Source organism: Mirounga angustirostris, unplaced genomic scaffold, assembly GCF_029215605.1.
Source record: "Mirounga angustirostris isolate CCGP_5_RB_7025 unplaced genomic scaffold, mMirAng1.0.hap1 SCAF_14, whole genome shotgun sequence".
NCBI lineage: Eukaryota > Metazoa > Chordata > Mammalia > Carnivora > Phocidae > Mirounga > Mirounga angustirostris.
This window is the reverse complement of record NW_026991722.1, coordinates 13,023,518-13,051,222: the sequence shown is the minus strand read 5'-3', so window position 1 is coordinate 13,051,222 and position 27,705 is coordinate 13,023,518. Positions and strand designations below refer to the sequence as shown.

The following is a 27,705-nucleotide window of genomic DNA, read 5'->3' as shown; positions in this document are numbered from 1 at the left end:
TTAACTTGTAGGCTTCTGGGACTATCTCTCAGACGCCTCTCCCTCCAAGACGCTGCTTTCTCCAAGCTACGGAACATGGACTACAAACAGTTTTCCTTCATCTCAGAAGGCTGATTTTGCCTCAATAGCAGCAAAGAAGAAAAGTGACTTCAGATCTGAAACGCCCATTATTCTATGCGCAGTATGATCCACTGAGTCCTAGAAGCCACACACTTCATTGTCAAAGGTCAAAAGAATGTACTAGCTCTCTTCTGAAACTTGACCACTGGCATTCAGAGTACTTTACACTATAAGACACAGCACAGTATTAAGGATGCAACCCTGACTGGTGCAAATTTCGGGGGGAAATCTGTATGCCCTATGGCTAAACTAGACATTTAGATTAGTCATGCCTATTTGAAAGGACAGGTAAATCATCTGTAACTCTCAAATACTACCACTTTGATTCCAAAGTATCCATTTATGATTACATTTCCTGATACCTACTTTTTTTGGCCAAATTCCTTTTTTGGCCAAATTCCTTTGTTTTCCTATATAGTCATCCATCTACATGTTGTTCTGGAAATGACACATTTTACATCAGCTATTTGTGCCTCTATATGATTTATTTTTACTATGAGAGGTTTTGTGAAAAAATTTCTTTATCACATTCTACAGTATGTCCTTGTGGTTTGGCATCATAAAATACAGCCTCGACATTTATCAATCTCAGATACCTGTTGACCACAGAGATAGGCTCTACTATGAAGACTCTATTTTGAAAGGAGTTAAAAGTGAGACTTCACTTAAAAAGTAAACTCAATTGCATGAGATGTTAACATAGTAAAACGCAACAAAACAAAGGCCAAGTTTCTATCTTAATTTCTATCATAAGCATATGTCTGTTTCCTAGCTTTTTATTAAATTTCTTAACAGATGACAGTTACCACCTTGGATTTCTTTCAACTAGAAAGAAAATTTTAAATATTTTTTTCATAAAAATATGAACTGTCAAATCAGTTTTACTTTGGTCTTAAAAAGATCCTTTTGGAGTCTGGAACTCTCTACCTTTTTGGTTATGGTGGTTAAAAATAAAACCGCCTACTTAACCAAACATTTAACAAAAATATCCTTTTACCCTTTAGTGAATTCTTCCAGAATACTAAAGATCTGACAATCCAGGATCTCAAAAAGACAATTCACAAGGGGCATTTTACATGTTAGGAATTTAAATGGGGATATTTTACTTTTAAACACTGAACAGTGGCGTCAAAATTTTGTCCATTTGATCAAGTAGGATCAGATTTTCATGTCAGCCATCTACTTTCTTGGCTTTTTCTCTTTTTTCTTGGCCTTAATATTAGCATGCTTGTAAACTGTAATAAAAAATGTAATGTGCTTCTTGAAATTGAATCCATTTGTAGTCATTTCTAGGCTCTGTGCTCCTGTTAGGTCCTATAAAATAATAACATCAGTAATTCTCCCTAGAGACCATACAAGGAAGGACTGCATTGCAGCCTTTTTCAAAAAGAATTCTTCACATTAAAACAACAAGTCTGAAAAATTTTCAGACAAGATGCCTCTTTTACTTTTTCATAAATTAGTCATTTTACATATAAGATGTAGATCTCAATTACAGTTCTTCAGTCTTAGGATCTGGACCCCCCTCCCCCAGAGAATCGCACAAAACAGTACCTTTAGGGTAACGTGATAGAAGCTCTATCTAGCACCAGAAAAAAATCACCTCACAGATGTTCTTCAAAGTTACAGGCATCCATCACTACAACTAACGTCAGAGCATGAGAGAATCCACAGCTGAGAATCAATGCTTCTACGCTTTCTATAGACATTGTAGATGCATGTTTTTTCGGCAGAGGAGACCACCAAATGATGTGGACTGTAGGTGGTGAAAAGTAAAATATACTAAAATTACAGTAAACTTTGAAACCGTACACTGGGTATAGAAATAGAACGCAAAGTATGCAGCCAGGACAAATTATGTCACTGCTGAGATACAGTATCCATGGCCCAACGTTCTTCAAGACACTCAGTCATGCCCACTGGGAACAATGTGGCACCCACCACAGGATGGAGTTCATGGACTTTCGGAAAGTCAACTTACCTCTTTACAAACACATCTAAGTTCTCCAGGGAAAGCGGCTACACCAGATCTCCTCTTAGGGTAGATCTTACCAAGGGAGTCAGAAAAGGCATGCCCTTGGTCCCCTGGTGGAGTCTATTCTTCTAACTGGGTAGTTCCCAAATTGTAGTACAAGTAAGAAACCCCCAGGGGAACTTGTTTAAGATGTGGATGGTCAAACCATCCAGGAGTCTAGCTCCTGAGGAGTCCGGGCGTTGGGGGGGGTGGGGGGAGGATCTTTGGACCCCCAGTTTGAGAAACCCTGAAGGGATACCATTTATCCCGAGATCCCACTGGACAGCAAATGCTGGATCTTTAACCCTCGACGGCTGGCAAGCAAGGAAAACACTTTTGGTCAGAAGGAATCATCAACAGTAGTGTTGGCAGGGGGAGCTTCGAACGGGGGGGGGGGGGAGGGAAGCAGGCAACCGGATTTTACGTCCCTAGCGCATCAGCCCGCCCTTGGCCCAAGAGCCCACCCACACTCCAACCATGGAGTCTCAGCCTCAGATTTGAAACGTCCAGCCCAGACTCACATTCAAACAGACATGCACCTACCCAGCCTCCGTTGTCCTGGATCCAGGTGTGCAAGTGCCGGTTCAGGTACTCAGTCATCCACAGAGCGATGTTGTCCACCAGGGGCGACATCTCCCGGTTGACGCTCTCCACACACATGACCCCACCGAACTCAAAGAAGGCCACGATCCTCCCCCAGTTCACCCCATCCCTGAAGAGCTCCTCCACCACCGTGGCAAAGCGTCCCCTTGCGGTGAAGGGTGTCAGGTGCAGCTGGCTGGACATCTCCGCGAAGTCGCGGCGGTAGCGACGGGAGAAGTCGTCGCCCGCCTGGCGCAGGGTCAGGTGGACCACAGGTGGCACGGGGCTGAGCGCAGGGCCCGCGGCGGCGGCGGCGGCGGCGGGGGCGGCCGGGGGCGGCGGCGGCGAGTTCCTGGCGGGCGCGGGGGTGCGCCCGGGCTGCGAGGAGTAGATGCCCGGCGCGGGGGTGGCCCCCGGGGGCGCGGCGCCCGCGTCTCCGGCGTCCCACTCGTAGCCCCTCTGCGACAGCTTATAGTGGATGTACTTCATCACTATCTCCCGGTTGTCATACCCTGTCCGCCCAGCGTGCGCCATCCTGCCCCCGAAAGCAGCCGGGTACCAGCAGCACCTCTCGCCCCTGCTCCCGCCCCACGGCCCCGAAAGAAAGAATAGTTATAATCCAGCTATTTTATTGGATGTGCTTTGCATTCTTGGATGAGGGGGTGTCTTCAGTCACGCGGAACACTTGATTCTGGTGTTTCCCTCTTGGCATGAGATGCAGGAAATTTTTACTTAAATTCCTTTCGGACCTTTATTTCATGAGGCACATTATTATTAATTATGGTTAATATCAGTCTACTTCCTCTGCGATGCTGAAAGGTCAAAAAGAAAACTAAGTCAAAATCAGGTGCATTTTCCTTTATACACTGGGTGAAAGAACGCAGGGCATACACACTACAACGTACACAACTAAAAAGATTGTATTTAACTGCCTGGAAATTAAACTTAACTCGAATGCACTTAAAGTTAAAATCTCAAATGTTTCCATTGAAAGTTACATTAAACCAATTTCCTGTGCAAAGAACTTACTTGTATTTTTTAAGGACAGCATGATCCTCTGTCAAGTTTCCTTTTTTGTGAAAACAAAACAAATGCATAAGGCAAAGATTCCATCGATCTTCAGAGCTCCCCAGTTATAGCTGCTTTGAAACTTCCAAATGAATCAGGAGTTGGGGGAGGGAGGGTAAAAAATTAGGAGAATTTCCAGTTTGATTCCCAGACTTCTCCTTCACAGAAATGTCAATCCGTAGGAATCCCAACCGGAGATCTCAAGAGCACGAGAGAAAAAAAAAGGCAGCGGCGGCGGCAGATGAATTACAATTTTCAGTCCGGTATTCGCAGAAGTCCTGTGATTTTCCCCCTCTCGGCAATTTACACACGCACACACGCGCGCGGGCACAGACATGGAGCTCTATCCGCGGGACCGCTTCACTCCTCCACGGGAGACAGACAGGGACCGGGGGCCGGCGGACGAGCCGGGCACGGGGGCAGGAATCCTCTTCTGATTAAACTCCGAACAGCAAATGCATTTTCCGAAAAGCTGCTTGATAAATGAAGGCAGGACGCGCCCGGCCCGCCGGTGCCGAGCGCGAGAAGCCCGCGCTGTGTGTGGTGCGGCGAGGGGTGGGGAGGAGGAGGTGGTGGGGGAGGGTTTTATTTTTTCCCTCTTTTCCTAAAAAGGATGACGGCTACGAAGTTCTCCCCCCTGGACCCCCTCTTCCGCTGCACCCCACCGGCGCACCCCGCCTCCGGGCTGCGCACCCTTTCTCCTCCTCCTGCTCCTGCGCGGCGGCGCTGGCGGCGGCCGCCCCCTCCGCGCTCCCGCCGCGCACCCGCTCTGGGCGAGGACGGCCGCGCCGGCGGGGAGGGCCCGGCGTCCGGCACCTTCGCTGGCGGCGGCGGCGGCGGCGGCGGCGGCGGCGGCTCGGCGGGGAAACCGAGCGCGGCGGGCGGGAGCGCGGCGGGCGGGGGAGGGGGCGGGGAGGAAGGGGGCGGGCGCGGGGCGGGCGCGGGGCGGGCGGGGGGGCCTGGCCTCTTACTTCATTCTCTCTAACCGACTGGTTTCCTGTACGTACGTCACACGGTTCATTCAAAAAAAGAAGAAAGAAAGAGCCCTCCTCGGAGCCGCCCCGCCGCCCTCCGCCCCGCTCCCCTTCCCGGGTTAAAGGAGCCGCGGCCGGGCCGCGAGCGGCGAGCCCCGCCGAGGACACATGGCGCGCAGGGCCCGCGGCCGGGGAGGGCGCGCCCGGGACGCCTCCGCCCGCCCGCCCGCCGGGCCCGGCCGGTGGGTGGCGCGGGCGGCGCAGGCCTCCCGCGCGGCCGCGGCCGCGGCGCGGTGGGTGTGCGAGGGGCCTCCTCGGGCCTGCGGCGGGCCTGGCGCGCGCTCGGGGGGCCCGAGGGGGGCCGGGGCGCCCGGGGGACTGCACGCGGCTTGCGGGCGGCTGCGTCAGGGGCGCCACCGCCGGGAATCAGTTCGACCCCTTTAGCCGAGTGTGTGTGTGTGTGTGCGTGTGTGTACGTGTACACAGCGTGTTGCCGGCTCTTGGCAGCTGCCAGCGAGAAAACCCAGGCCCACGCTGACCCCGAGCAGCGGGACCTCGGCGTTGCCCTCCGGCGAAGAGTGCAAGGGAAGCCCCAAGCGAGGTGTTTACTTTCGAGTCGCTTCCTAGGTGTGCAGGCGCAACGCACACCCTGGGGACACCGTCCTGACCAGGGCCAGACGTAGCTCTCGGCGGGCCAGTGAAGTGGCGAGTCGAGGCTACCAAGGGCTCTAAAATGGCTAAGTAAATGTGCTTCCTCTGCCTCCGGCAGGACTGGCGCTAGGTTGGGGCTGGACGCTGCACGGGGCTGCAGAGTAACTTTTGGGCCCCCGGTTCCTAACCCCAGGGTGGGTGGGTTTCCCGAGGCCCGTGGGGTCGCCTAGCAGCCAGGGCTAGGTGGCTGCACCTTCTCAAGTTATCTACACACACACGCATTATATTGTACACGCAAGCGCACAGGCTTTCATTCATCAGCCTGAATAGCCCCTAGGAGAAAAACACAAGAGGGCAAACAAGTTGTGCGTGTTTAACTATTTTTTATCTCAGAAAGTCTTTGACAAATAAAGCGCCAAGAAAAAAAAAATGTTTACTAAAAGTACAGCAGCTTACCTAATAGGGCCAAATACAAATATATAGGATGCTGGATTAGAGTGCTCATAGAAGCGCGCTGCAATGTGTACAAACATGTTCTGACAGCATCTTTATTTTGTCTCCTTCCTAGTCTAAAATCAAAGCATGTATTCGTGAGCAAAATAAGCACAAATTATTTTCACTTCATTTATCATACCCAATCAACCAACGTGCCAACCTCTTGCATGTAGGGATGGGCGCCTCGTACAAACTTATCCCTGCAAGGAATGAAGGAAGATGCTCCTTCCTGCTTTCTAATGGCTGTGACGTGGCCCTGGGGGGTGGGAGGCTCTGGCCTGGAGATGGGACACTGGGTATAGACTGACCTGGGATATATGTTCTCACAGAGAGAGTAGAAACCTATATTAATGCCTCCACAGGATAGTTTAAGGATCTTCTCAGAAGCTTGTCTTAGACCCCCAAAATTACTTAAGAGGAATTGAAAACCTTAGTGCTGAGACCCAGCATGTGAGTGAGGAAATGAGAGGACAGAGCTGGAAAAGAGATTGTACTTCCGCAAAGGGGGCCCCCAGAAGGAAATGGATCCCCCATTCCCAGAGAAAGAAAAGCCTCCTTATTTTTTCCCCCTCCTTTGCTCCCACAGAGCCTCGCTGGACAGATTTTCTCAGACTTACTCCTTCGGTGGCATCTTGGCCATCACCAGCCATTCTCAGGACCAGTCTGCGTTCCGGTCCTTGACTAAGATTATATATTCCCCAGGAATGTTCTGAATACTCTTTATATCGAAAGAGTGAAACCATTCCTCCATTCAGATTTGGTTATTAGATCCCACCTTCAAGTGGGAGGGAGTGGAGGGAGCCCTGGCCTGAGTCAGGAGTCCTGGGTTTGAATCCTAGATCTGTGCCGGAGACCTTCCACCCGTATGCACTATGGGCTTTTCACTTCCCAAGATGCCTTCCACTTTTCAGAGCCAATGGACTACCCTGCCTGCAGCTTTGCCTGGCTGGATTCTAGGAGTAGGGTAGCACCAGGAAGAGAAAAGAACAAGATGCAAGGAAGGGAGATTGTATCAAGAGCCTGAAAGGCCTGTGTTTTCCTTCTTTATTCTCCAGTCTGCCAAACAAAAAGCTTTTTATTGCCAGTTTTCGCCACCTACTGGTTGATGTTTAATAGTATCATTCAGAAAGTTCTCTTCATCCATCACCAATATAAACACTTCCAAAGTGTATAAAATTCAAAAAGGACATTATTCTAATCTGGGCATACATGTTTTATATATAGGCATGTAGTAAGTCTTACTATTAAACTCTTATTTAAAACGAGGATACAAAAACCCCATTCATTAACTGAGAAGGAATTGACAACTAATAGAGAAGGTGAAAGTTAAAAATATAAAACACGACCCCAAACCATTTAGGCAAATTAAAGTGGAAATAAATCCGTAAAGGAAATGAGCTGACCAGAGGGAGTAAGAACAAAGGGTTCACATAACCTGCATTAAAAAAAAAAAAAAAAACTGCGTAAAAAACAGTATCTCCCAGACAAGCAATCCAAGAACACTAATTTCCAGTTTCAAGTGTCTTCTATATTATCATTTCCAGCTTTACGGAGATATAATTGACATAGCTTATATATTATGAACTCTTACACTAAATAGTGTCACGTGTTTTCAGATGGGTTGCATTTGTTGTTGGTCATTATTATAGAATAATATTATAATACTAATTCCCAATTAGCATTAGGTACTGATACTAACAGTAATACTGTTCCCAGTGCATTAATGCTCCAGAGCCTGTCTTCTGCAACAGGACTGATTGAATCCGATTGGTCCACCATGTGCTCTTAAACCATCCTTGTCATTACAAGCAAACACTTCTGCCAAATCTAAACCAACTGGCCTTGGTTTAACTGAGAAACCTGGTTCACTAATTTATGGTGGGTTCTAAACCTCAAAAAATGTTTAGAGTAACTAAGCAACAACCTTTGAAGCTAGGCAACGAACTGCAGATGAATCATTCTGTTGTGTGAGTTTAATAGCAGGCAAGTCATGTTTCCTTCTGGTTCACAAAGGCAAGTACAGGAAATTTACTCGTGGCAATTTTTTCCTTTCAAATCCAAGAGTTGGCATTTAAAGTGAAATAAAATAAGAGCAGGGAATTAAATTTTTCAAATGGCTACTGCTCTCGTTGGATCAAAACTGCAGTAATAGGCCCAAACAATGTGATAACACCATAGTATGGAGGGGAAATAGGCAAAGAATTTACATTCTTCTGTGCAATGACTTTTATTCTCTTATGTGATTTAGCACACAGCACAGTGTCTCCCAGATATTCCTTACTGATGAACATGTTTAGAGAAATCAAGGTTACTGTTTTTGTTTCCTAGGGCTGCCATAACAAAGTACCACAAGCTAGGTGGCTTTAAACAGAAATTTATTCCCCCACAGTTAGGGAGGTGTGAAGTCCAAAATCAAGGTGTCAGCCGGGCCGGGCTCCCTCTGAAGGCTCTAGGGAACAATCTTTCCTGGCCTCTTCCTAGCTTCTGGTGGCGGCGGGCAGTCCTTGGGGTGCCTGGGCAGGCATCTGCGTGACTCTGATCTGCCTCTGTTGTCATGTGCCCTTCTCCGTGTCTCTCTGTGTTCTAGTCTTGTAAGGTCGCCAGCATACTGGATCGGGAACCGAATAACCTCATCTTAACTCAGTTATCTGTAAAGACCCTATTTCCAAGAAGGTCACATTCACAGGTACTGGGGGCTAAGACATTGACAAAATCTTTTGAGGGAACACAGCTCAACCCATAGCAACATATATCTAATATGGGATCTTCCAAACTAAGGAGAATGGTTTACTCCAAGGCTCAGGGCTCAGCAACTCCTGAATTTCAAGGGGCAGCATGGTCTTTTTAAAGCTCAAATCTGGCCACTTTATATCTCTGCTCAGAGTTCTTCAGGGGCTAAAATCACAACTCCTCTACATGGCATGATCGGGTGCAAATCTACCACCTGGGCACCACCCTTAACTTATGCATTCCCTTCTTGCAGCTACATTAACGCTGTGCTTTCTGGAATACACCAAGATCTCTCGTGCCTTTTGCCTTTGCACACCTGCTCATCTCCCTGAAATGCACCCAACCTCCTCAGAGCGAATGCATACTCGTGCCTCGAGTTTCATCTTCAGACCTTCCCCCCAGGGAGAGCACGCCTGACTTCCCTGGGCAGTCCTAGGAGCCCACTTGTGCCACACGGGATAGGAGCATAAAAGGCAGAAAACAGGGGTTTGAATGTGGGCTCCATCACTCAGTAGCTGCTACCGTGGACTAGTTACTTAACCTCGCTCTGCCTGTACCCCTCTCTGTAAGGGGATATGGAGAGTACTACTAGCGGGTCAGCATATGATTGAGATGAATTAAATGTGATGTGCTCACAACAGTGACCGCCACGGGCTAGGTTTTTAATGTTAATTATGATATCTTCATCATAGCTATTGCCAGATTCACAGGGTAATTTCTGGCATATGTTTTTCTCTGTAGATTATGAACTATTTGAGGACAGGGACTGTATTTTTCCTTTGGGCTTTCCCAGCCTAGAACAGTGTCTGACATTCAAACATTTGTGGCATAAAATTCAGAGGCCCCCACTGAAGAAAGGAAGTCCAGGAAGACTTGTAATAGCCTTGAGAGAGATGAAGGAGTGGGGAGGGAAGAAATAAGAAATGTAATCACCACCAGGGAGGGATGAACTGTTTACGCAGAGTAGTATCCCCAGGGGACTGGATGCCGGGCTCAGTAAATATATGTTGAATGAGGGGAAATCGAGGGTATAAAATCAGGAGTGGAACACAAGAAAAATTATTTTTCCTTTTTAAACATCCAAACGTAAAAATTATAGAAGGGATATCATATGCCATTTAAGGTATATACACTGCTCAAATTTAGAGAAAGCTCAAGCTTGCAAACCAAGATGTCCAAGCAATCTCTTCATGATGGAAACCAAATTTTCCCATTTAAAGATTGAGGAATATTAAGGTGTGTTATTTCATCTATCGGTCTTCTGTGTCCTTCAGAACCTAAGAAATATTTCATTGTTAGTATATGCAGGTTTAAAGTGTGGGAAATCTATTTGTTTTTATATGAAATGTAATTACATTAAGAAATTTTACTAAATTCCACTTTTCTTACCCTTTTACTCATGTATCCCATATCTGAGTCACACAGACACAGAGCATATTTGAAACAGGAGCTCAGAATGCCAAGTACTTACTCTGAAAATATTAGTTCCTAAAAAATGATCAAAATCAAGCCCTGTCAATGTTTAGAATGCGAGGTTAGGATAATGCTAAAGACCTGTGTTTGTGTTTTGCTTAAATGACTCTTAAGAAACTCAAATTTCTAAGGGAAAAAAATACATTTTCACATCTGTAAAACTTGTTCCCCATTTTATTTTTTGTTGTGATTCAGAAATACAAGATATGAAAATCAGGTTACAATTTTGCCACAAAAGCTTCTAAAGTAGCAAACACAAGTTCTAATATATATCAAAATAGCCATGTGCATTCTTACAGTTTAAAAATGTCTTTAGAGTTGTCCCATCAAACATGTAAAATATAATAGCTATTATCTCCTCTTCAAAATCTCAAATCTGCCGTCACCACACTGAACTAAACAAGACTGAGTCCAGAATATGGAAGGTTATGGTTAGGAGGTACTTTTTAAAGCTAAGTTACTAACAACTAAGGACATGAGAAAGATACAAAGCATCGTATGTCAAAAACTATGAATATTTAAAAGTGTCCTCATGTGAGTGAGACATGTTTAAATTAGAACATGAGGTAATAAAATTAAATCTGTTGATGATATAACTCAGTAAAAAAAATTATCATGGTATTGCCTTCTTCTAGAAAGACAAAGACATACAATTCTTTGAATTGAAACAACTATTCCCAAATGCTTTTGCCATCTAAATATTAGAAACGCTCTCCTAATGTTCACTTCCAAGAAATCAACGATATATGGTTTAACCAACAGATTTATAACTGGACACGTGTAAGTATTAATGCAGAGGCCATTATTAACAGCATTTTTCATTTTTTCTTTTCAGCCATGAAAATTAAATTTTAAAAAATAACAGAAAAGAACAATTCCCTTGACTTGGTTTTTGTAAAAAGAAATGGGGATTGTTTCTTATACCTTTTTCACTTATGAAGGGTCCTTGAACATATTTTGGAATTTCTATGGATGAACGACATTCAGTATTTTTTGAATAAATATACTCACAAATACGCTATAATAAAACAGTAAAACCAAACCCAGCAGAGGCAAGCACTTCGGAACCGATACTCAAACAAGAAACTATTGTTGGTCACAAAGAGAAAGCCAACATTTCAACAGAACTGTAATTAAACTCCTTCTGCCATGGGTAAGACATACCCACTTCTGGGTACAGTACAAAGTGTTGAATCAATGACCCCTTAAAAAAAAACAAACAACAACAACAAAAAAAAACCCAACAGTTTCCTGAACAATCTGACTCAGGGTTTTTTTGTGTTTTCTTTTTTCCTTCCCCTGAGCAAAAAAAAAAAGGCAAGTCAGTGTAAAAAATGTACAAAAACTGAGCCAAAAAAGATAAAAAATAGAATTTGCCTTTGTAGTATTTTCATGTTTTGGATGAAGTTGGATCTTTGCGTGGTGCTGCTGAACGTCTATAATCCCTTATCTAAGCCATTCAGGCCAGACGTGTTTCAGAATTCTTAATTTTTTAGATTTGGAAAAAGGTGATATGGGGCATGTACTGGATATTACAAAACATCTCCATAGAATCTGGGGCAATACCTATAATCAAACCCATTGGTGTTTCTTTGGGAAAAATTAATGAAGAGTTGATGAAATGGACAAATCAAAACTATAATACATCAGTTCAAGTCAGGTTTTGCTATCAAATGAATAATGGCACCAAATTTAGAAAAAGAGGGGGAAAAAAAACACAACAACTTAGTTTTCAAAGCTTTTTGGATACAGAGCTTTGGCCCTTTAACATGTCTGACAAAGAAGCCCATTCCCTGATGATACGATCTCCACAAAATCTGTCTCATGCCCGAGCTGCAACTGGGTTGGGGAAAGTATCTTCCACCACAGAACGGGGGCGCTTAAATTTGTTCAGGCAGCAGATTACCTGGGGGTGACAGTACAGTCTATGAGGAAACCGTGAAAAATGTCTGTTGAATTAACTGTGGTGAAATAGTTAATTGGACTAAAAGAGACACCATCTTGGCCTAGACTTTCATCTAGACCAGCAGTTGGAGGTGCCAACATTCAAGGAACATTCGTGAGAAAAAAATAAAAAATAAAAGTGAGAGACATCCAGATATTAATGTGTAACTGTTTTCCGCAAATTAGGGAAATCGAGCCATTACTCTATCTTAAGAGGCTGCGAGATGTGACCCAATGTAGTTTGCAAACGATGGCTATAGAAGACGGAGAGATCCATGAAACTATTACGGCATCAACCAGCCCCATAAACTGCAATGAAGTAATTCCAAGCAACTTATATATTAAATAATTTCTTCTTTGTCAGTGTTAAAATATGCCATTCTCAGATCCTCATTAAAAGGATGCCAAAGATTAAAGCCATTAAATATCTTACTTCAAAAAAAAAATTAAGTCATTTTAAAGTCAAGAGGTTGCAAAACTCAAGAGCAAAAAAAGGTTTGCTATAGTTTTCAGGTCTTTAATCTTTTGTAGGCATGGTATATGCATACTGTGTGTGCAAGAAGGAGGGGCATAACATTACTATGACGGGGACTGTCCCTAAGTCGGGAGCACATACAGTGACAGGATGAAGCAGGGAACATTGGCCAAAACCCATCAGAGGCACTTAAATTGTGGAAATCCACTAAGCCTGTGATGTGAAAACAACATTCACGGGGCCGAGAGGATTCGAGGGCTTGTTTTGTGGGAGTGATGACTGGGCTTCCTTAACATGTGGCACGGAGAGAAGGTTCACTGGTTAAGTGGGAATCACAGAGAGAATGGGTGATCATTTTCTTTCAAAAATGAGTATCTTCAAAATCGGCCTTGTCCTATCTTCTTTTTCTTAATGAGGAAAATGTAAATATATGAGCATTGGCCTTTCTTAAAAGCTACATATATGCTACCAGAAGAATGTTACACTTCTTAATTTTTTTTCACCTGTTTTAATTCATGAGTTAGTTTAAAAAGTCAAGTCAAAAAATTTTAACTGGTCTTTTTTTTTTTATAAAAATATTATAGCAGTATCAGGAAAATAGGAGGGAGAGATGAGAAGAATGACAAGACACTAATGGGATGGGTGAGCTCCGTGTCATCATGGCTGTTGAAGAAATTGTAAACTTTTAAGCTTCTAAGATTTTATTTCTCTTCAGAAAACATTTTAGGAGGCTGCCTCTCCCCAAGAATGAATAACAAAAAGTGCTCTACGCATTCGAGTCTAAAGAAGACAAGAAAGCATTATTTTTCCTACTGGAAAATCTCTCTCTCCTGTCCTTCCCCTGCATTGCTCTCTCTCATCCCCCTGTATTTTTATGGGATCAAAGAGAGAGAGAAGCCGCGAGTGTCCACCAGAAGCACAGTGAGTTATCATGCATTCAGACTCCAGCAATGTGTAAAACTCCTCTTGAATAAAATACACCATGTTAAAAAGAAAAAAAAAAAAGGCCCCAGAAACCCATACACTGCCTTTCGTGGAAGGTTAAAGAAAGTCCCCAAGGCTCTGGACTTAACGAAGAAAAAAAAAAAAAAGAATAAATAGAAAAATGTAAATGATCATTCTGGAATGATGTTCTTTACCCTGCTCACATGCTATTTGTTCCCGGTCCTCACTTCTCCGCCCCAGAGAATCAAAGGTCTCCTGTTCCATATTTGCATAGTATTAATAACATCGCCTAGAGCTGAATGTCTATCCCCTCGCCCTGCAGCCAGGTTTCTGAAGAGCACTGGTCCAATCTCACATAGTCAAAAGCAATACATACGTGTCTGTAGGCCAAAAACTGGGTCCCTTTTAGCAGCAAGCTGTTCAGATTATTTAGAAACAGTCTTTTCCCAAGGGGTAAGGATTAGGCATTTTTGTCTGCAATTTCCGATTTTGCTCTCTGCATCATGCAGCGACGCACTATGCTGTCGAAACTTCCGAGGTAAAACAGTGCGATGGTGCGGAAGAGGCCCATGGTGACCACCTGCGAGACACAGACAGACCCCTGAGCTCGTCCAAGAGCACGACACCGTAGCTCACTTCAAGGGGTTTTAATATACTCTCTAATAAAGGGTTTCTAAGGCACATCTTCTAATCTGCTCCAAGGATAAACATGATGAAAACTCCCTAAGCGGGGCCCTGGGTGGCTCAGTTGGTTAGGTGTCTGCCTTCAGCTCAGGTCATGATCCCGGGGTCCTGGGATCGAGTCCCATGTCCCCTAAGTCGGGCCCCCTGCTCAGTGGGGAGTCTGCGTCTCCCTCTCCCTCTGCCCCTCCTCTCTGCTCGTGCTCTCTCTCTTCTTTCTCTCTCAAATAAAATCTTTAAAATAAAATTTAAAAACTCCATAAGCATCAGGAGAGCACCGAGGACAAAAGCTGTCCGCTCTGCGCCCTGGCATGTGCCTGTCAGAGCTGCATCAGCAGAATATTTGCCCAATTAGTAAATTCAAATTATACAAAGGACAAAATAGCAGTCCTCGGATTCTAATAGCTAGAGAAGATCCACTCCAGCATCCCAAATATCCAAACTCCCATCAAGGCTTTTTGGTTTAAGACTTACGTTCTGATCAGAAAAGTCAGACCCTATGCTAGGTGCTAGCACCATGGTGAGAAAGACACAGTGCCTGCCTGCCACGAACTTCTTCAATAATTAGAAAGACAACCAACTGGAGGAAGGCAATTACTGTGTCAGGTTGAGACAGTGGATGTCCATTAACCGTCAGGATTCCTGCCAACACGCTCTCAATGCAACACCTCTGAGTGGAACTGTTTTCACAGCACAGAACTACAAAGAAAAGCATTTTCAAATACACTAGTTCTCGAATGTTGCCTCCCATGGGCCCTTTTTCAGAAAAGCACTAGAAGAAAGGCCACATTAAGGGGTCAACGAAGAAAGGCAATGTCATGTGACACAGGAGACAGGGGACCCAAAGCAGATGAGAGGCAGAGGGGACCCGGATGTGGGACAATCAGTCTTGATGGGTGGCTCGGAAGGCTCCAGAAGGATTGCTTCCAGACGGGGAAACTGATAGAGTGATATTTCTGAGAGGAAATGAAGGCTGTCATTATTAATAATACATAGAAAAAAGCCAGTAACTGTTTCAGGAAAAACAAAAGGTTGTACAAAAAGGAAAATTAATTATGTATAATACAGAGTTCAGCTGTGAAGAGCATTTCTGTAGCCATAATAATGATGATCTCAAATACAGATCTAACCAAAATCACAATATAAGTAAAAAGGGAGGGCAGGACCGAGGAGAAGTGGCCGTAAGCAGAAGGGGGAGGGTGTGAGGAAGAGCTAAATCCTCCTCTTTCTTGGTGGAAGCCCATGCCTGACCCCAAGCTGAGAAATCTGTGGAGTCGGCCACGTAAGTCTACACTCCGGACGCACTCTAGATGGAGGTGTGGAGGTGCCCATGTAAGTCTACCTTCTGGACGCACTCTAGATGGAGGCGTGGAGGTGCCCACATAAGTCTACACTCCGGACGCACTCTAGATGGAGGCGTGGAGGTGCCCACGTAAGTCTACACTCCAGACACGCTCTAGATGGAGGCATGGAGGTGCCCACATAAGTCTATACTCTGGATGCACTCTAGATGGAGGCGTGGAGGTGCCCACATAAGTCTATACTCCAGACACACTCTAGATGGAGACATGGAGGTGCCCACGTAAGTCTACACTCTGGATGCACTCTAGATGGAGGCGTGGAGGTGCCCACGTAAGTCTACACTCAGGACACACTCTAGATGGAGACGTGGAGGTGCCCACGTAAGTCTACATTCTGGACGTGCTCTAGATGGAGACGTGGAGGTGCCCACATAAGTCTACACTCCGGACGCACTCTAGATGGAGACGTGGAGGCCCAGCCCACAGAACAGTGCGGCTGCATCTGAGAAAGGTGGGGGGGGGCAAGTGGCATTGGGGCCGCTGTTGTTCCCACAGAGCCTTGAAAACACTGGTTCTCTGAAGAGTATGCAAGGATAACTTTGAAAAACGAAAGAACCAAAGGGAAGCTGGAATAAGGCAAAACGACGGGGACAGCGAAGAGATCAGTGGTTGCCAGGGGTCCGGGAAAAGGAGGGAGGGATGAGCAGGAGGAGCATGGGTGAATGTTCGGGCTGGGGAACGACTCCGTGTGACAATGTCACAGTGGACACGTGTCAGCAGACATACATGTCAGCATACACTTGTCAAAACCCATGGGAAAGATGTGTGACACCAAGAGTCAACACCAGTGGAAACCATGGACTTCAGTCAATAATGGCGTCTGCATATTGGCTCACAACTGTGCCAAGGTACCATGCTAATGCAAGATGCTGGTAACGGGGGAGTCTGGTGGGGACTGGAAGAGAGGGTGTATGGGAACTCTGTAATTTCAACTCACATTTTCTATCAACATAAAACTGCCTTGAAAAATAAAGTCTATTATTTAAGAAAAAAAATCAAGAAAAAGCAATTAGAACACAGCATACCAAAATGTTAAAATAGTTCAGTCTAAGCAATTTAACGGTCTTGGAGTTTTCTGGAAAAAGCAACACTTAAGGTGAGACCTGAAGGAAGACTGGAAGTTGGTCAGACAGAGGAAGGCTGGGGATGGAGGGACAGAGACAAAGTCATGGAAAGAGGATGAGGGGCAGGAAGGTGAGTGAGGTCGAAGGTCAGAGGGTTATATCACGTGATGAAGTGGAAGCCTTACTGGGGAGGCACTGAGGGTTGCCCTGCAAGGTGGACTTGCAGTTCAGAAAGCCCGCATGCAAATGTGATGGCAGTCACTGCACCCGGGCCTGGGGCAGGTGCTGTGAGCCCCTGGGATGGGGGGCCGTGGCCCGTAGAACAGAGCGGCTGCCCACTGCCCCAGCTGATTACTGCCAGCTGAGAATGCAGACCCTGTACTGTCGGGCCCCTGGTTCCCACGAAAAGTCCGAAATCTGGACTTTTTGTGGAAAATCTAATTTTAAAACCATTTTATTTCAACACACACACTCATATACCAGATGAACCAAACAAAACATTCTATAGGCCCATGGGCCCCCAGGTGACCTCCTCTGAATCACAGAGCGTGAGGCCCAGGCAGGGAGCTGACTGCAGTGTCCCAGGCCTGAACAGGGGGAACAGCAGTGGGGCTGGGAAAGGAGGGGAGCCAGGACTGGAGGGAGGAGAGATGAACCTGACCCCTCACATGAGGGGCAGGAGGGGGTCCAGGATGACACCCTCTTCCTCGTTGGGCTCTTGAGTGAACATGAACATGGATCCCGATCGTGGAGACAATACAGACTTGGTGACGGGGAGGTCGGGACGGGATGCTGGGAAACACAGCTTTATTGCAGGCATGCGGAACTGGAGATGTGAGGTCACAGCCCCGGGAAAACACCTTAGAGAAATTTATACAGAACTGGAGTGGAGGAAATAGCTATGGGCTGAAGTTTTATGTCGGGCATCACTCATGTGGAAACGGGAGAAGGGACAAGATGGCCACACAGAATGCGTGGACTTAATGCGTTTGCTCTACTGGGGCACCTGAGGTTCCCACTATGTGCCAGCCACGGGCTGTGAGGGGCCGTCCTCAGAGAGCTTACATGGAATACAGCATCTACCTCTAAGAGAGAGTCAACAAAGTCATGGAAGAGAAGAGTGAAGAAAGTCCACACACAAGTCATTCGGGTTTTTAGTCTGGACATGGTCTACTGCACATAGCTTAGTATTGGTTATAAACTACCCACCAGGGTAGACAGCCCCTTTTCAGGCAGCCTCCCAGCCCTCCCTCTACACTCCACCATCCATCATCAGGTCTGTGCAGAGCCAGCCCTCTATTATTACTTGTTCTATTACACTGCATTAGTACCACCTCTCTGTCTGTCTCTCCCACTAGACTGTGAGCCCCTGGGGGGCTGGAGAGATTGCTCCCCCTCTGATTCTCCAGCAGCAAACATAGCACCCAGCGCATCAACCAGCAGTTAACTTCTGTGTGGCCTGGAGGAACCAGAGTTCACCTAAGAGTAGGGTCTGCATTGAATCCTTGACTTGGACCTCCCTAAGCATAGTTGCCTGTGACCTGACTCACCTAGAAGAGGGGTTCTGGTCTGATGCCCGGTACCCTACATCACTCTACCTCAAATCTTCAAACCAGTGTCCCTCACGTGAGAACCTGAGTGAACACCCCAACAGCAGAGACAGCATTCCCCCTCTATATCCACGGTGCCCAGAGCACAGAAGACTACTTCCCTCGCTGAACGCCCCAGGTGCTGTCTTTCACCCATGTCCTAGTTTCTTATCGCTGCCACTGCAGTAAAAGTCCTTCACATCCCCAGATAAAGTTACCAAGTCTTCTGTTAACCTTTTCTCATTGGGTTTTAATGAGAGGCACTGTCTGTCTGTCAGCCCGTCTGTCTGGTGGTGTAAGCATAGCTCACCTGCTGGAGCCCTTCAGTAATAGAAGTTACAGGTGCCATTCCACAGGTCAGGGACGACAGCATGTACCCGTCTGAGCCAATGGAACTGTTAAAATTCCCTTGCTAAAACAGAAGGAGGAGAAAAGAGGCAACAGTAGTAACCAGAAAAGGAATCAACACATCAAGACAATGAAGTGTGTGGGGCGCCTGGGTGGCTCAGTCGGTTAAGTGTCCAACTTTTGATGTGAGATCAGGTCATGATCTCAGGGTCCTGAGATCGAGCCCCATGTGGGGCTACACAACGGGTAAGAAGCCTGCTTAAGGTTCTCTCTCACTTCCTCTCCCTCTGCCCCTCCCCTGCTTGCTCGCACGCTCCCTCTCTCTCAAAAAAAAAATTAAATTAAAAAAAAAAAACAATGAAGTGCGTCCACTTTAGGTGGCATACAAGCGTAACAGCTTACATCAAAGCTGAGCCAACAAACATGGCCTTGGGAGATGGGCCGGAATGGCTATACAGGAGGTTCTCACAATGTGGGTCCATGAACACTGGGGGTCCTGAGACCCTTTCAGAGGATCCAGGAGGACAAAATGATTGTCATAATAATACTAAGACCTTAACTGCCTTTTCACTGACATTTGCGTTGATGGGCAAAACTGCTGGCTCATTAGCACAAATCGCAGTAGCAATGTCTCTCCACGGCCACTCACACTTGCAGCAATAAGTAAACGGAAATTTTAAAATCTTTCAAAGGGGCGCCTGGGTGGCTCAGATGGTTGAGCGTCTGCCTTCGGCTCAGGTCATGATCCCAGGGTCCTGGGATCGAGTCCCGCATAGGGCTCCCTGCTCAGTACAGAGCCTGCTTCTCCTTCTCCCTCTGCCATTCCCTCTGCTTGTGCTCTTCTATCTCTCTGTCAAATAAATAAATAAAATCTTTAAAAAAATAAATATTAAAATCTTTCAAAGATTTTAAAAGGTCAGTTTTACTTTAAAATGCCCTTGATAAAGCTATAAAATTAATCACTTTATTAAATCTCAACCCTTACAGGCAAGTCTTTATACTCTAGGTGACAAAAAGAGAATACACACCCAGTGCCTTCTGCTGTGTTCTGCACCCAAGGGGGACGGCTACCCTGCAGAAAGGCCCTCCTCCAACTGTTTAAGTCATGAAACTTAACCTATGTTATTCAGACTTGGGTATTTGGAAGACATTTTGTGGAAAATGAATAAAATGAGCCTGTCACTTCAAGGAGAATTGGCAGCTTTTATGGTCAATGTTAAAATCTGAGCTTTCAAGGAAAAATTAAGATTTGTGAAAACCTATCTGCCATTGTGAGATTGTCAGCTTCCCAATATGTAGACTTTTATGATCAGACCAGCAGTGTTATGAATGGATGTAATTTCCTGATAACTCAGTGAACCCATATTTTCCAAATGACTAATGCATAATGTTACAAAATCATGAATGGGTACAAAACATGCGAAGTGCAAAGACCAACGGAATTTAATGTAACAGAGAACAAAAAGTTCATTAATGTAGTTTCCAACTCCACGCTGTAATTAACCTTTAAGAAACTACTATTCATCCAGTTTGGGTTTAATATCAAAAAAAGAATGTCCACAATTATCTGAAAAGTCCATTAAATATTCCTCCCTTTCCTAACTACATATCTAAGGGCAGATTTTCTTTATATCCTTCACTCCAAAAAACATACTACAGCAGGGTGAATATGGAAGCAGCCGTGAGAATCCAGCTGTCTTCTATCAACACCAACATTAAAGAGATTGGTGAAACGTAAAACAAAGGCACTCTTCACACTAATGTTTTATTTTGGAAAATTATCACGGTAGAAAGATTCCATTAAAATGTATTTAAATCCATTTAAATTTAAATTTAAATCCATTTAAATTTAAATGGATTAATAAACAAGTATTTTTTAGATTATGCAGTTTGGAGCGCCTGGGAGGCTCAGCTGGTTGAGCGTCTGCCCTCGGCTCGGGTCATGATCCCAGGATCCTGGGATCGAGTCCTGCATGGGGCTCCCTGTTCAGTGGGGAGCCTGCTTCTCCCTCTGCTTCTGCCGCTCCCCCTGCTTGTGCTCTCTCTCTTTCTCTCAAATAAATAAAATCTTAAAAAAAAAAAAAAGACTGTGCGGTTTTAATTTCTAATATGGCAACTGTATAAATACAAACATGTAAAGAAGTCTCTGGGACTGTCAACAGTTTCGTGCGCAAAGTGGTCAAGAAATGAAGTTTGAAAACCACCAGACTAAATGAATACGACCGAAAGACAAAGAGCTATTTCAGATCATTGAAAACACTGAGTGTGTTTGCTGTGACTTGAGGAGAGCAGGAAACACCATCCTAATCCACCAGGACCATCTTTCTAGGCCTCCGAACACAGTCAGGGCACAGCGCTTCCAACGTCTGTGTGGATCTTCAGAGAGTTGGGTGGTCGGGTGTTTCTTGTATTCTGCTCAGTCTGGGCTCGTGCTCACAGTGCATGTGGCCCTTAGGGCCGCTGCACGGCTTGCTGACACCTCATTCCGAGGGTCCTCAAATTTCCTACATGCGGTGGAGGCCTAAAGCTTACCGACACCCCTCATTAGTGCATGTTGTTCTACGTGTGGGTCAACAGGATGTCGTCAAAAGTCTGTGGGGCACGTATATGGGTTCTACAAAATGGCAGGCACATGGTTTCCACTTTTGACTCCAAATAAACTCAGTAGCCCGGACACACGTCCTTATTAGTGAACATTTGGGAAAACGATATTGGGAAGCAGGAAGGTGAAAGAAAAAAGTCCTTAATCAACGAGTCCGGCATTTAATAAAGTACCTAAACTCATCTACAATGGCAAGTACTGTGGGAAAGCAGAAAGAAGGCGGCGGGCCATCGACAGGATAGAGGACACATCATTTATACACAACAGGGAAGTCTCGTGTTCTTCTGAAAGAACCAAAGTTCCCAGGCATCCTTACTCATCAATCTGTTCCTAGGGTTAAGATATATAATTAGTTTCCAGGAGCCTATGAATTAACATGGAATCAATAAAGTATCGCAGGGGAAAAAATAGTCCAATATTAGAAATGAATCTGACCAAAAAGACACAGTAATTTATGTTTTGAAATAAGCCCTGGGACAAATATAGTATTTCTTTTCAGAAATCTAGTACTAAAACTATTAAGAAAGAAAATAAGGATTGTACTTACTATGGCGTCTTTAACAATTTGTTTGGCCACTTGCTCTGGTTTGCAAACAGATACGGTCTCTGAAATCAGACGAGTCTCCAAAGGCTAAAGGTGGGAAAAAACAGACGTATCAATACCATTATCAGCCATTAAATTCAAGAACAAATAATTCTCACAACCCTCTCTCCCCTACTTTATAAAGAATCCAGCTTTCTACCTTTGAGCAGATTCCTACTTTTAGGAATCAGGTTTGTCCAGATTCTAAATCAGTTTCTACCTGGTCCCTGTATAAAATTCAATCCAGTGGCTGGAGTGAGACAAGGAGGCCCCTGCTGCTCTCCGTGGGACAATGTGTGGTCTCGGCTCCAGCGATGATCACCAAAGCTAGAGTGAGACCACATCACAGGTCCAAGTCTGGGGGAATCCTCACAGCGGGCCACCTGACCAGCTGTGTTTATGCAGAGCCTAGACCATGCGCCCTGAGCAAGTTTGCCTTACGACCAGCATCTCCATTCTGACCAAATATTCCCAGGCCAGGAGAGACAGAGCTGAGGCCCTGGGCAGAGAGAGCCCCAGCCCAGACCCTGTTCAACAACACAGCTGTTTCTTAGAAGACCCGCAGAGGCGGCAACAAGAAGGAGGATGGGACAGAAAACACTGAGAGGCCCTGGGCATGGCTGGGTGCTCATTATCGCGCTGATGCATCAGAACCCCAAATCCGAGGTGGCTAAAGGTCCCTCTCAAGGCCACCTAGTTCAAAAAGCCTTTCCTGAATTCTCACCTGGCACTACTTTCTCATCTCTGCACATTTCTGCCTTAATAGATATTATAGCTACGTGTGTATTTGCATTTTACCTCCTAAGTTCCTTGTGGGCCAGGTCTTTTTTTTTTCTTTTTTCTTTTTTAATCTTCTTTACAGTGACATGAACATGTGCTCAGAAATTCTTTAAAAGGGAGTTTCAATTAGAAGTTCTAAAACTAAAGCCTTAAACTGCATGAAACTGTAAATTTTATTTACCATGTAGGCTTGAGAATATTAAAATAAAAACACAGAATGTATTTTCTTAAATTAGAAAAGCATAGCACTTCATAAAAGTAAAATATTTCTTGATGAACCTGAATTAAGAGCAAGGCTCTTGTGAAGGGGCCGTTCCTTCTTCCAGACCACCAGGCAGGCACAACGGGGCCAGACACACATTAGATTTTAAAGCACTATGGTGCCCCCTAAAGGGCTTGCACACCAACACAGAATTTGATTTATCCAAAGAAGTCGGGTCAACACTACTACTGGAGGGAAAAAACCCAACATAACATCAAAATCAAATCTTCAAGGGGAAATTACCACTCTTTGTCAGCTTTGGCTTCCAACGAAAAGACTGTTAACAAATGTTGCAAATCCGCTTAGCAGACCCCTGCTTATTCTAAGACAGGGCATTTGGCTTAAATTTACTTCTTTGCAATAGTGGTAATCTTAAGAGGCAGAGCCAAAGAGAAATGAATAGGGAAAAAAAAACTTCTAAATCATAACATCTTTTTGCAAATATACAGTCCACGGAGCATAAGTGCCAATTTTTATGCTGCAGAGCCTCGCACTTACTATAAAGGAGAAGAAAACCAATCAACACCCATTCAAGGTAGTAAGTTCGGATCGATTCCTTTCTTCTCCACTTGATTCATTTGCTCACAGGGTGCCCCACTATATATCAAGGCAAAGAAGAGGCTCCTTGGAACAAAGTGCAAAGCTTGCATTCAGCTCAGCATGACCGTCATTATATATAATGTAAATGTCCAGTGGTGATAAGCATTATAAAGAAAAATAAAGCCAGAGGAAAGGATGGTGAATATTCCAAGGGAGTGATGTATGAGATACAGAGGGTCAGGGAAGACCTCTCAGGGTGAAGTCTGTACAGAGACAAAGAAGCAAAGGGGAACACCTGGGTGGCTCAGTCAGTTAAGCGTCTGCCTTCGGCTCAGGTCATGATCCCAGAGTCCTGGGATTGAGTCCCACGTCGGGCTCCCTGCTCAGCGGGAAGCCTGCTTCTCCCTCTGCCTGCCACTCCCCCTGCTTGTGCTCTCTCTCTGACAAATAAATAAATAAAATCTATAAAAAAAACAAAAAGAAGAAGCAGCAGCAAGGAATTAAGCCACTTGTGCATCCAGAGAGAGAGGAAAGCAAGAGCAAAGCAAGACCAAAGGCTGGGCAAGCTCAAGGAACAGACGGGGCTCTGGTATGGCTGAAGCCAAGAAGAGGAGTCAATGCTGTGGACAGGTGGCCAAGTCCAGACAGTGCAGGACCCAGTAAGCCTCAAGACCTCTGGATTCTACTGTAGGCATGATGGGAACCAGCGAAACCACACTCACCAATACATAACATATTCCAACGTGTGCTTTGTAATGCTAATTTTAAATGAGTCAAAATTACATTAAATTACATTAAAAATTCAGTTTTATGATGGGGAGTCCCACTAGCCACATTTCAAGTGTTCAACAGCCACAATGTGACTACCATATTGGAGAGTGCAGACATAGAACATTTCCATTCTAGAGAATTCTATCAGACTGTGCTGCACAAGAAGGGTCTTTTTGGGTTTGTTTTTGGCTTTTTCTGCCGCAGAGGAGTTTGAACAGGGGAGTGACAAGACTGACTTAGGCTTTAAAAGGATTACTGGCCCCTGTGTGAAGAACCGACGGGGATGGGGAGAAGGGGGCAGAAGCAGGCAGACCAGTTTGAAGACTATTAAAGAGCAGTTCAGGCAAAAATATCAGCAGCTATCATTACTAGGATAGTACTGATACTTGCAACTTTTTGTTTTTTGGGGTTTTTTTCTAAGATTTTATTTATTTATTTGATAGAAAGACAGCAAGAGAGGGAACACAAGCAGGGGGAGTGGGAGAGGGAGAAGCAGGCATCCCACGGAGCAGGGAGCCCGATGCGGGGCTCGATGCCAGGACCCTGGGATCATGACCTGAGCCGAAGGCAGACGCTTAACCATCTGAGCCACCCAGGCGCCCCTTTTATTCAGGAAAAGTTCTGAGAGGAGAACCAAGAGGATGCGCAGTCAAGTGGATGAGTGGCGTGGGAGAAGAACTAAGGCTGGCTTCTCAGTTACCGGCCTGAGCACTGGGCGGACGCTGGGCGTGACGCAATGAGATGAAAAGTTAATGAGCGGAATGAGGGAATCCTAAGATCCATTTTTGAAATGATAAGTCAGGATCGGCAACCAAGAGTTTAAGTTCAGAGGAGAGAATATTATTATTAAAGAGTATCATCTCATTGGTTAAAAATACAGGCCATACGCAACATCACAAAGAAAATACCTTATTAATTAAGTAAGCCTTTGAAGATTATTAGCAAAAACCATGGCCTTGGAAAATACAGGCTGCATTCTCTAAGACCCCACATGAAAGTTCCAGAAAGGCCAGAGGCCTCTACCTAGCACATCAATTGAAAAGAACTCAATTTTCTGACTGATGAAAATGACTCCAGGCTGACGGGTGGAAAGTCAGAAAGTCAGAAAATTGGAAAAGGGGTTTACAATGTCAAAGGCTCAAAACAGACATGGGCCAACACTTACCTTGGTTTTGTTTTCTTCTGCAAACCCAGGGGTATCTGTGTCTGGCGGGTAGGCAACTGTGACATAGATGTTATATGGCTTCACCTGCATTCCAGAAACAACACATGCCCCTTCAGTAAACAAGGTACAATTAAGCTTCTTCCCTTATTTACCTGCCCTGGCTGCCGGGCACACGCAATGAATACTGTCCGAATTCTCTCAGAAGCTGGCCGGACCAACAAGGTGATTCTGCAAGTGGAGAACCAGCCCTGATGGGGTCCGGAAACTCCTCTCCAAGAAGATCATTTAGAAAGAAGGGCAAAAAGCCCACCCCAACAACTTCTACTTCAGAAGGCAGCTGGCCCCGAGGTACAGAGATTCGCCTCCTTCTAAGTTTTGCCCACCCCCTGGCCAGGTGAGGCCCTGGGAGCGGTCCAGGAGGAAGGTGGGCAGCTAAAAGGAAGTCTACTTGTCCTCCCTGCCCCCACCATGACACCACTCGGGCCCTATGTGCGAGCCAATGGGACAGGTCCGCTCCTCTGCCATCAGACTGCAAATCTGGCTTCCTCAATGGCTGCCTCTGAAATTCTTATTGATTTCATCTACAAAATACATGAAGATCATTCAAAACCCTTTCCCTAGGCCCTTCTTGTGCCACCCCAGACCCCGGCCTACAACTAATATGGATCCCCTGAGAAGTTGGCGTGATCAAGAACTCCCCATGCAACCGGCCTCTGCCCATTAGGGAGTCAAGAGGTCAAGAGTCACTCTGCCCTCCACCACAGAACCAACCAACATGGCTGAGTCCCAGGTCAGACCAACCAAGCACCTCCCCGAAGACAACCTCATCCTTACTTAGATACAGAAACTCCTTCCCAGCTTGACACGGGCTCTTAGGCTTGTTTACCTCACCACCAGGCCCCCACACTGAAATTCGCTACTCATAAACACACACACCCCCAACAAGAAGATTCCAGAAGAGTCTCCTGCTAGTCAGCCAGGACACACCCTTCCCAAAGATCCTGCTCCTCAGCGGCCCTGCTCCACACGCTCATCTGGCGCTGATTCTAAGTGGCTCTAGGGCGATAGTTCATACCATCGATATTGCTGCTCTATTTTATTTGCTGTTGGCTCACTGTTTAGCCCCAGGACAGCACCCAGGGGAGTGAGAGTGGACAGGCAGTTGGTGGCAGGGAGGCCGCCAGGTATCTCAAGGAGGCTGAGGAGTGACAAGACCGCTTCCTCACGCAACAGCCTCTGAGAGCATCCCAGGGCCCCATCCTGTCACCGAGGCCCTTTCCTCCCTGGGTCCCTCCGTGAGGCAGAGTTCTAAGCCTGTGGGAAGAGCAGCAAGGGTCGGGAGAAGCACGGAGGCAGAAGATCCTGGCCAGCCACGCTGAAAAGTCCAAGAGCCAAGGGTGATGTCTTTGCTGGTCCAGCTCCAGCGCACTCAGGGCGTGAGAGAGCCCGTTCACTCAGCACCGAAGGTCAGCTATGCTCATAAATAGCTCTGCATTCAGGCCAGGCAGTGAGGTTGATGAGCAAGCAATTTCTCCTCTGCTTGTTTTTGAGAGAGTGACTTTAGAAACTGTCTCCCACAGCCTTGCCCTCTGTGGTCCACAGACCAGACAAAAACACCACCGAAAACGCCGAGAAGTGGTAACTGGCCCACAGGAAGCCTGAAGCCGACTCTGCTCGGACAAGGTCGTTTCTCTGCTGCTTCTGTGCCCCTTCCTCCTGCGACACATCAGGGCTGTGGCCTCAGCTAATAGGAGACGGTACGTCAAAGCCTTGGTTCTCAGTTTCAAGGTTATGGCTGAAAGAGCCTTTCAGAACAGCTCTCTCCTGGGGTGGGCACAGACTGTCAGGGCTGGGAGGAACCAGTCCCGCCCCTTTCCGGGGGCTGGTGTCATCCGTACAATCATGAAGCCAAATGACTCTCTCCACCTAGGGCTAGAGACCTCCAGTGGCTAATCACCTAATCATTTTATTTCTTCATCCAACACACAATTATTGAGGGGCTACTGTGTGCGGATATTGGTCTATGAATGAAGATCTGATGTCAGCAATTCAGAGAGTCTCTGCCCTCGCGGAGCTTATAGTCTCCTGAAACTCTGGGTCAAATAATTGGTAAAAATCGAAATACACCAAACTATAATCTTCACTTTCCTTTAATCAACTAATCCCATAACCCCAGCGGAAAAGGAAAGGCAGTTAATTTGGCTTTGTGCGTTCTTGCTAAGACAATGCTGACTCCCAGAGATCACCACTTTCTCTAAGAATTAATAGGCCGGGACTTCACTAGCTGATTCCCCCGCTGACCTTACCACTGTGTGTTTGCCCTCCTCCCTGCTGATGGACCTTTCTCTGTCCTCCCATTCTGCCCACTACCCTCCTTTTGTCAGCTTCTTCCTTCTCCCTGGTCTCCATTTCAACCAGAAAGCCAACCCTCTGCTCGAAAACCAATTTGTCATCAAAATAATCCCACCCAAAATGTGTAGTTCCTAAT

General features: G+C 45.8%; 2 protein-coding genes across 11 annotated transcripts in view; both read right to left on the bottom strand.

Annotated features, from left to right (window-relative positions):
* BCL2 (BCL2 apoptosis regulator) overlaps window positions 1–4,641 on the bottom strand; it is a 233,309-nt gene extending 228,668 nt beyond the window's left edge. For 4 of the 8 annotated variants that reach the window (XR_010407476.1, XM_045886591.3, XM_064578768.1 and 1 more), the window contains exons 1-2: window positions 3,746–4,641; window positions 2,678–3,528 (exon numbers count right to left, since the gene is read on the bottom strand). Coding sequence is in view for 7 of the 8 variants with exons in the window: in XM_045886591.3 (XP_045742547.1) it covers window positions 2,678–3,250 (573 nt within the window). In the remaining variant the exon portion in view is untranslated. Of the gene's footprint in view, window positions 1–517; window positions 1,877–2,677; window positions 3,529–3,745 lie in introns of those variants that run through there. The other 4 variants (XM_064578771.1, XM_045886593.3, XM_064578770.1 and 1 more) reach the window with 3 other exon arrangements.
* Window positions 4,642–8,541: 3,900 nt separating this feature from the next.
* Window positions 8,542–27,705, bottom strand: part of KDSR (3-ketodihydrosphingosine reductase) — a 41,979-nt gene continuing 22,815 nt past the window's right edge. Inside the window, exons 7-10 of one of the 3 annotated variants that reach the window (XM_064578766.1) lie at window positions 25,218–25,301; window positions 21,664–21,747; window positions 18,477–18,578; window positions 8,542–9,911 (exon numbers count right to left, since the gene is read on the bottom strand). In XM_064578766.1, the coding sequence (XP_064434836.1) occupies window positions 9,885–9,911; window positions 18,477–18,578; window positions 21,664–21,747; window positions 25,218–25,301 (297 nt within the window). In that variant the 3' untranslated portion in view covers window positions 8,542–9,884. Of the gene's footprint in view, window positions 9,912–10,263; window positions 14,052–18,476; window positions 18,579–21,663; window positions 21,748–25,217; window positions 25,302–27,705 lie in introns of those variants that run through there. The other 2 variants (XM_045886589.3, XM_064578767.1) reach the window with 2 other exon arrangements.